The 9,168-nt window shown below is 45.8% G+C and overlaps 1 protein-coding gene across 8 annotated transcripts in view; it reads right to left on the bottom strand.

Annotated features, from left to right (window-relative positions):
- Positions 1 to 9,168, bottom strand: part of RAB11FIP3 (RAB11 family interacting protein 3) — a 90,844-nt gene that overhangs the window by 3,153 nt on the left and 78,523 nt on the right. For 6 of the 8 annotated variants that reach the window (XM_053365605.1, XM_053365603.1, XM_053365604.1 and 3 more), the window contains 7 exons: positions 8,908 to 8,943; positions 5,718 to 5,811; positions 4,913 to 5,016; positions 3,883 to 4,023; positions 3,368 to 3,449; positions 1,184 to 1,321; positions 274 to 429 (listed from right to left, as the gene is read on the bottom strand). In XM_053365605.1, the coding sequence (XP_053221580.1) occupies positions 274 to 429; positions 1,184 to 1,321; positions 3,368 to 3,449; positions 3,883 to 4,023; positions 4,913 to 5,016; positions 5,718 to 5,811; positions 8,908 to 8,943 (751 nt within the window). The remainder of the gene's footprint in view (positions 1 to 273; positions 430 to 1,183; positions 1,322 to 3,367; positions 3,450 to 3,882; positions 4,024 to 4,912; positions 5,017 to 5,717; positions 5,812 to 8,907; positions 8,944 to 9,168) is intronic. The other 2 variants (XM_053365606.1, XM_053365609.1) reach the window with 1 other exon arrangement.

Genomic DNA, 9,168 nt, shown 5'->3' with positions numbered 1-9,168 from the left:
CAACATACCAAATCCTAAGGGCACAATAATGGTTTAAGGACCAAAGATTCAACAGTTTAGTTATAAACTTGCTCATTTATTTTGACCTCTCTCCACCAACATCTGACCTTTAGTTGTTCCAGCCAGCACATTTTTTTAGCATCCTCTTGCATTTAATTTGAACCAGTCTCTGAAATGCAGGGCCAGTAGAGCTATACTGAGACCCACAATGCTCTCTCCTCCCAGTACCCAATTCAGATACAGCATAGAAGTCTGTAAGGGAAGCTCAAGTACCTGCTTGAGCCGCCTGATCTCTTGTTCCAGTTCTGTCTCCCGCGTCCGGCTGTTATATTCCTGGAGGCCTATGCTGCTGCTCCTGCCCCTTCGCTGTTCTGCTTCCAGCTTGAAGAGCTGCAGGTGCTCCAGCTGTTTCCTGAGGTCCTCAATCAACTGCAAGGCAAGGGAGGCAAACTAGATTAGTGGAGGACTATCACCAAAGAGCACTAACCCATACACACAAAGCGACTCTTTGCTGCAAGGGGGCTGGTGCACTAGGTGTGTAAGGCAAAAGGCACAAATGCCTCTGTACTGATAACAATGTAATATTTATTCAAAAAGGAGAGACAGACAGACAGACAGACAGACAGACAGGAGGCCTTTGATAACCTTACACCCACCCTGAAATGAAGTCTTAAACATAATCCTATGATCTACAACTAGTTCCACCCAAAACTGGAGATCAACAGCCAAGGGCAGGACTGATAAGGCCCAAGACTTTACGGCAGGGATGGGGAACCTGTGGCCCTCACTATGCTGCTGGGATTCTTAACTCCTATCAGCGCCAGCCAACACGTGCTGATGGGAGTTGTAGCCCAAAACATCTAGAGTTCACCAGGTTGGCAAAGCAATGCATTTTGCTAAACATAGTGAAAAAAGACAAGGAAAAAGCCTGCTCTGGAGGGGATGGGGTGGGTTTTTGTTTCTTTGTTCTTGCTCTTATCATGTATTTTGTGCTTTTATATTGTATTTTTATGTCGTGAACCGCCTCAAGATCTGTGGATGAAGGACGGTATACAAATTTAATAAACAATACAAATAATCTAGTCAGAAGATGAGTGAGATATATGGGGGTGGGGGTGAGGCAGGAAAGCAGGGATTGCCCAATGGTGCAGTCCCCCTCTGGAAGCCAGCAGGCTCTGCTCACCTCCTGGGTCGATTCCTTGTCCTTTTGGAACTGGTGCCTCTCGTGGGTCAGCTTGTCTCCCAACTTCCTCTTGTTCTCCTGCTCCTCATTGAGCTGCATAGTGAGGTCTTCTATCTCGTCTAGCAACTTCTGCTTCTCCTGAAAGAAAGCCATGGAAATGAAACTGTGACCCTCCCAACACTCTAGCCGCTTCCAAGACCCCATGCCTTCCTTCACTTGGAAAAGGGACACTGCAGGACTGATTGCTACCAAGCTCAGTTAATATCCCTATATCCCAAAATACACAACATTGGTATCCAATTCAAGGCTGTTTGAGCTGACACGCTGTCCACAAGCAGTTCATGATGCTGAGAGCAGACTTGAGGAGGAGCCCACAACCAGCCATGTCAAAATTTGTTTTGGCAACTAAAAACATTGGCCTGCCACTAGAGGGCAGAATGGCAACAAGCAAGGAACGTAAGAAACCTGCTTTAAGCAAGGCAAAGGGGTTAGAAATGCACAAGTGATCCAGACAAGGGAACACATGCTATTATTTGGGTTTTATTATTATGGATGCTGCCTGAAACTGTCTCCTTATAGGGTCAGCAAAAGCGGGAGACCCCTTGGCCAAACATGAATGTAACAGGGGGCCTTAGTCATATCTTCCTCTCAGCTTTGTCATCCCACCTGCATCTGTAACATGAAGGTAACACTGGCCTACTTTACGAGATTGTTGTACACTCTTGGTCTTCATAACCCTCATTAAAGGTTTATAGAAACTGGTATCTTATTAAGTGGAATAAAGTGACAATGCATGTTGCAAAAAAGCAATTAAAAAAGAACTTCTATTAAATTTCTAGCTAGCGGCAAAGAAGTTACTGAGATGAGTTCTTACCACAACTATCAGCTTGTCTTTTTCAGCATTCTCTAAAATGTTGACCAGATATGCTTTACATGATGGAATAACCACCAGTTTTCAACATCAAACCAAAACAATTATTTGCTACCAGTAACCATTAGTAACTAGAAGCCTAACTGAAGGTTTCAATTCAATACTCTAAGTATCCAACAATGCAGCAAAAATAGCCAAATTAAGCTTCCAAAAAGCAGGACAAAAATAGCCTCTTGGACTGAAAATCATAGAACAAACAAAAGTGTAGATTTTTAGACAAGGAGACAAGAAACCTTTCTTTTTTAAAAAATGTATCGTCCAGAAACCATTACTCTCAAGTTAAAAGGACAAAAACTGAAGGCACATACTATTAGCTAACATTTGAAAAAAGGTGTCGGAATGTCTGGTTTTGATACCAAGGGAAATCCATCTGTGCATATTGCCCATTTTGTATAAAATCACAGAATTCATCAACAATGTTAATTTCCCAGTTATAGTATATACAGGATGAGTCCTTTAAAAGAGGCCCCGTGGATACAGAGTACACATTTTCCACGGGCCTCTTTTAAAAGCCTCACCCTGTACTTGGATACAAGCTCTACTTGAAAATCACCAATTACCTGCTACTAAATTCCCTTCTCCCCTTCCCTTTCCTCTTTTCTGAAGGAGCTGAACACTTGTAGCCTGCATCCCAAAATAAAAGTCTCACTCACTTGCACTATGTTTTGTATCTTGGATTACAGGTGACCCACCCCTTGCCCCCGCAAAAATTAAGCCAAGATCTAATCACAACCCCTCCAACCCCTCCTTCCACTTGATCATATAAGAGAAAGTTGATGCAGTATCATCTTAGGATAACGGCTCTAGCAAACCACAGGAGATGCAGTACATCATACATTTCTATGCATATTTACTCCAAATAAAACCCTGCTATATTCAGTGGGGTTTACTACAAGGTAATTGGAGTCTGAAAGTGACAGGTTTGAAGTTACAAGGCAGCCTAGGCTCACATTCATAGAAAGGCTAGTATTTGACCTCAGGGGGAGACAAATAATCAGAGATTTGCATAAGTGCATGGCCTAAAGCAGGTGTGATGCACCTCTGGCAAGAGCAAACTGAGTACAGCTTGCTCTGAAGGCAAGGATGCTGAGTAAGGGTGGGATAATTAATGCTGTGTCACTGAAACATAGAGCCAAATGCATTTTTCTTTACCGCTGAAAAGTGCTGGTCCAGAGGAAAGCACACCACCCCTTTTATTATTAAGGCACACAGAGGCATATTACAAAAATCTCTGCCCGGCAGAGGCACCTCACCTCCTCTAGCCTCTCAATATTGGCTCTCAGGCAAGGGACGCAGGACCGAAGTTCGCCGTTCTCATCATCCAGCTGCTGTATCCTGCAGTTCACAGAAACAAGCATAAGCTTGGAAATGTATTGCCATCCCTGCAAGCAGGAGGCCTCTCTGCCTGGCCCTTGTGACTCTCCCCAGGCCACACCCCTCACTGGCCTTGAACCCTGATCTTGCTTCTCGCTTGCCTGGATGGAGAATAGAGAAGTGTGTGTGAGCGTAAATAACTGTACAAAGCCTAAAAATTACATCCGTTGCTCCGCCCACCTTTAGCTCTGGTCCAAACCACCCCGGCATGTGAACCCCTGGAAGGCTGTCCAAAGGGGAATGTAGCTCCACCAGCACCAACACGTGTTAACTATATGTTGTACGAATAAGGGCTTCCTTTTTTACGTGCTGAATCTTCTGCCAATGAATGTAACTGGATGACCCCGAGTATGGATGTGCCTAAGCAGAGTCTCCACACATTTGCCAACCATACCGGGCTTGGAGGTTCTCGATCTCAATGCTCTTCTCCCGCTCCATCTTGCTCAGCAGATCCCGCTGTTTCCGGATTTCATCCATGAGAACCTCATCTGATTTCAGCTCCTGCTCTTTCAGCTGCTCCTCCAGGGCGTTTGCTCTGTGGAGACATAGAAAGGTTGTGGAGTTCAGTGGCTGACACTCCACAGGGCAACTCCCCCTGGAGCACAACTGCTCAGGCAAAAAAGCATTTTGCACACAAATGAAGGAAAATAACATTTGGTATAGGGGTCATTTCACCATGCCGATTCTAACATGTAATTTTCTTATTGTGTATACTTGTTTTAAAGTTGCTGGTTTTATTTATATTTTGACAAAATACGACATTAAATTTGTTTTTACTGTTCGCTCCTATCAATATTATTTGCTTACTATTTCAGGTAGTTCTTTGTAAATGCTTAGAAACATAGAAATTGTGTTTAAATAAATAGGAAGTATTCTATTTGAAATGGCACACATGCACACCACACCTAAAATACTGGGGCATGGAGGGGAAGCATGAAGCCCGTAATGAAATCCACAAACTGCACACCCTATCCTCACAATATTAGCTGAATCATGTCCCCCACCCAATGATTTGAGCATTGGCCTAATTTCTTTGTTTAAACCAGGGGTCTCCTGCTTTATAAGCCGATCAACTTACATAGCTGCCATGGACCCTAACAGACCTTACCAAAATAGAGAACCACAATAACTAAATAAAAGAGAAAAATTATATTGAGTACAGAGGAAAATGGAACACTGAGTTGACCTTGATGCTTTCATACACCCCAAACCAGAACCAGTTCTCCTCTTTCTCATTGTCTCCACCAGCTAAATAACAGAGCATGATAAAGTAATTTCTACTAACAATTTATAGGGCTGTGTCATGTCTCAAGCCCTGTCATTCCACACAACTGTGTCACATGCCATTTCTGAATACACAGACAGGCTCGTCTCAAAGCTGACACCTGACATGCAAGCCAACCTCCCACCCACCCGATTTTTACCTGTGCACCAGCTGCAGGTTTTCCTGCTTTAAGCGGCTGTGCTGCTCCCCATTTGCCACCGTGTCCTTTTCCAGCTCTGTCACTCTTTTCTCTAGGAAGATCACCTGCAGAAGGAGCAGTGAGAGTCAAGCATTAAAAGGCCTGTCCTTCCTGCTTCACCCATAGGGCATGAAAGCCAGTCTGGGGCCAGAGGTTTTGGTCCAATTCAAGAGCAAGCAGCTCTAACCAGTTGTGCACTTTGTTTCCTTTGCACTTAATGGTCCTTTGCTTAGCATCATATTATCATCCTTGGCTCCTTAATCTGTAATACCCAAAGCCTCACCTTTCGGGAGAGATTTAAAAATAGAATGCTACTTCTTGGTAATCCATTTGAGTCAATGCTCAGCGCTGCTGTTTCAAAATCCTTAAGATGCTGGACGCTCGCATATCCTAAGCCAGTGCTCCGCAGCAGCAGCAGCAGCTGGGAAAGTGTGAGGTGGCTTTCTTGTAATCATTGTTAGGGAACCTGTGGCCTTTAATAAAGGATGGGTTAGAAATTTTTCTAAACACATAAAAAGTAAAGCATCCCACTGGCCATGCAGGCTGGGGCTGGTGGGAGTTGGGAGCCCGCAATTGTCTGGAGCAGTACTGCAGCAGCATTACACCCTTATGGGAGGAGGGTGTCTGGTGCCTCTCTGTATGAGTCACCGGTCTGTGTTAGTTACACATACCCAGATCTTTAACAGAGAGACAGACAGACAGAGGAGAAAGCATTTGCTTCCACACACTCTAACAGTAATGCTTTCCAGCTGTAAAACACACCCACCTTATCAGTGATGTCCTCTTCCAGGCATTCAGTGTTGTTCCGGAAGGGTTCCTCCATGACATCCAGAGGGAGGGTTCCTGTCTGGTGAAGGTGCCTGTAACGAAGACAGACCAGGCCGATCCAAAGCAAGAAGACAATTAGAAGGACCATCATCACAGAGAACACCAAACTAGCACAGTTGTGCATGGGTTAACATTTCCACCTTGCTCCTTTCTCTTCCTGCAGGGGATTCCATCATCAAGTGCAGTTTAGAAGCCCTGTCTGACTACCAGAGTTGGATTTCTCAATTAAAAAACCCCAAACACTTCTGTTTCACAGGCTACTGCCTGCCCACCCACAGCAACCCTCAATAGTCCTCTAAGCTGAACAAGGTTATCTGGCAGCTTTGTGGGGTGGCAGAGAGAACAATAGCGTATTACCAGGTACCCACACTTACACACCTTTCCCCCTTTGCTCTTTGGAATATGGGATGATTAAGATCTGACGTTCTCCCACTTAATTTCTTTCTGATCTTCATGGCAGCGAGATAAAACACGTTCTTAAGAGCAATAAAGAACATGAAAGAGGAAGGACCGTGGTTCAACGCTGCAGCTTATATACTTCGCAGGCTGGATGTCCCAGAATAAATTGCTGGAGTGGCCAGTTTGCATCTGGGAATCCTACATTCAAATCCTCACCCACTCTAAAGCCTATTAGACAGCCTTGGGCAAGCGGCTGTATTTCAGTCTAATCTACTTCGTGGGAAGAGCTATAGCTCAGGAGCACAGCACCTGCCTTGCATTCAGAAGTTCCTAGGTTGAATCCCCACATTTTCAGGTAGGGGCAGGAAATTTCTCTGCCTAAAACCCTGGGGAGCCACTGGCAGTCAGTGTAGACCATACTCAGCTAGGTAGAAAGCATAAGGCAGCTTTCTGTGTTCCCTAAGAGGCAGGCTGGGAGGCAGAGAGCAAATTGGTAAAGCAAGCCCTCCCATCATGTTGAGGCTCCCGCATTGCAGGGGGTTGGACTAGATGACACTCATGGTCCCTCCCAACTCGACAATGCTACGATTCTATGCCCCCACACCCATGGAAGCTGCTTCCATTTTAACACTTCTCCCTGTGTGCCTCTGTTGTGGTCCAAAGGCCATCATTTTATGACACGACACCCAGGTCAGACATTTATCAGCTGTTAACTAGTAATGCACTTTATCACTTAAAGAGTGTTCAATATTCCACCCAAAGGACAAGGGGGAGGCAGGCTTTGGGTGTCCTCTGCCTTCCCCACCCACCATGCAAAGCCTTAACACAGAAATCCATGCACCAAGAGACTGTGAACGCATTGTGGTGTTTGAAGGGTGGTTAATAAGAGGTGGTTAATGATAGGTTACAGGTGGTTAATAAAAGTTACATGCTGATGAACCAAAGGAAAGCATGAAAAATATACAGGCAGCTTGGAAGCTATGGACCTCATTCCAGATCTCCCTCCACAGCAGCAAAGCCTGTCTCTTGCAAACAAGGCAGAGCCAGAGTCAGGTTTAGTAAAGAAATGCCACCCCAAAAGCCCTGCAAGAGGGCAAGCACAGTCTCCTCCCTGATGGCCCATTAAATTTGAGCCAGGCCATATGGCAGGGACAGCCAACCTAACCCAGAGGTTGCTGGACTACAGCTCCCATCATCCCTAACCACTAGTCCATGTTAGGTGGGGCTGATGGAAGTTGGGGCCCAGCAACATTTATTTGGAGGATGCCATGTTAGTTACCTCTGGCTGTGGTGGCAGGAGGAGGACACAGCGGTGACTGGGCAATCAATATTGTCCCAACCAGTGTGCATGTCAGAAAGAAACTGGTCCCACTGGCCAGCTAGCGTGAGAGGGTTGCTGAGCTGCATCCTGCCCCCCAATAAACGAGGAAAGTGAAGTAAAAGCTCCAGTCTTACAGGCATCTCTCATGGGTGTTACCTGGGGCAGGGGTGTGTGAGGAGCCCCTCCCATGTAGTTTTTAAATGCTCCCTCTCTCTCCACTTCAGAGGCTCAGGTTGGGTATGTAATAAATTGAAGAGAATTTAAAAACAGATGGAGGACTGTGTGTGTGTGTCTGTGTCACCTACTTTGCAGGAGGGAGTTGTTGGTGTTTTAGCTGCTTAGATGTATCCACCTAAGTTTTAGTCAGAGTAGACCTATTGAAAATAAAGGAACTAAGTTCATCATGTCCATTAATTTCAGTGGGTTACTCTGATTAAAGCTAACCCCTTTTCCCAGACCCAAAATTGCAGCGAAAGCAACACCTAATCCAGTGAAGAACACCCACCCCTTGTGCAACTTTCATAGTTTAATCTTGAGTCCTGAAGGGCGGACCAACAGATGGGTATCCACATGCTCTGGTTGAATTTTGGCAAATCAGCAGCAGGATGCTATTCCATAATGCTGGGTTGGGGGAAGAGAGCGAACGAGAGCAGAAAGTAGCCCTAAGAATGCCCTTTCTCACACTTTGTTCTTATTGCAACCAATGTGTAGAGAATAATCATTAAGACAAAGTGCGTCCTGGTGGATGTCTGAGATACTTTAACAGGAGAGCCCCACGTGGAGAAAGCAGTCTCCCAAGGGATGCTGGGCAGAAGCCTTACAGCTTTTACCCCTGAGACAAGGTAGCCTTCCAAATTTAAGTGCTAGACTGGTAACAAGGAGCAGCATGTCAGCTGGTGAGTAGGGCAGATGGAGGACAGGTCAAGCAATCCGGCCCTCCTGAGCACCCAGCAGAGAAACCAAACAGGCTACAGGGAGGAGAGAAGCCCCCTCCTCTGTACCCAGTGTGGAAATGCGGGTTTGCTGTGTCCCCCTTCTCCACCAGCCCCCCGCAGACGAGTAAAAAAATGGCAAGCCTCCCAAACTGCAAGACTCCTCAAATCCAAGCAAAATATAAATAGAGCCTCCAGGAGTACCTTCATCAATTCCCTCTGGGACAAGGAGAAAACATACCAAACAAAGACCACCAACATGCACTTCTAGCATGCAACGCCGAAAGATGTAATTGCTCAGGAGATGTACTTTTTTAAAAAACAAGGAAAGAAACTGCCCTCATGCAGTCACTAAAAAGAGAAGGTGGAAGGAGAAAGAGTGACCCCCACCAGATGGGGGGGGACCCATGCAAGGAAGCTGTCGAGTGGGCTTTGAGAGCAAGCGCAGGGAGAGTAAAAGGAACATCAGAGCATACCTGGCTACCTTCTTGCTTGAGAGCCTCTTATTTGGACTGCGGAATGAACAACAGGAAAACTAAGTCAGGAAAACTGACACCCAAGAGCAACAAGCGAAACAGGAAGCAAGCGAAGACAGAGCGGCAGGGGCATATCCTTTACAATTCACGGCACAAATGCACAACACAGCACACCCAGGCCATGCACCGCATGTCCCACCCCATCCCGCCCCAAATCTAAACCCAGCCAGAGGCAACATCTTTTCGCAGACGTTTTTAGCA

This window comes from Podarcis raffonei, chromosome 14 (genome assembly GCF_027172205.1).
Source record: "Podarcis raffonei isolate rPodRaf1 chromosome 14, rPodRaf1.pri, whole genome shotgun sequence".
Lineage (NCBI taxonomy): Eukaryota > Metazoa > Chordata > Lepidosauria > Squamata > Lacertidae > Podarcis > Podarcis raffonei.
Note: the sequence above shows the minus strand (reverse complement) of the source record. Positions and strands in the feature narration are given on the sequence as shown.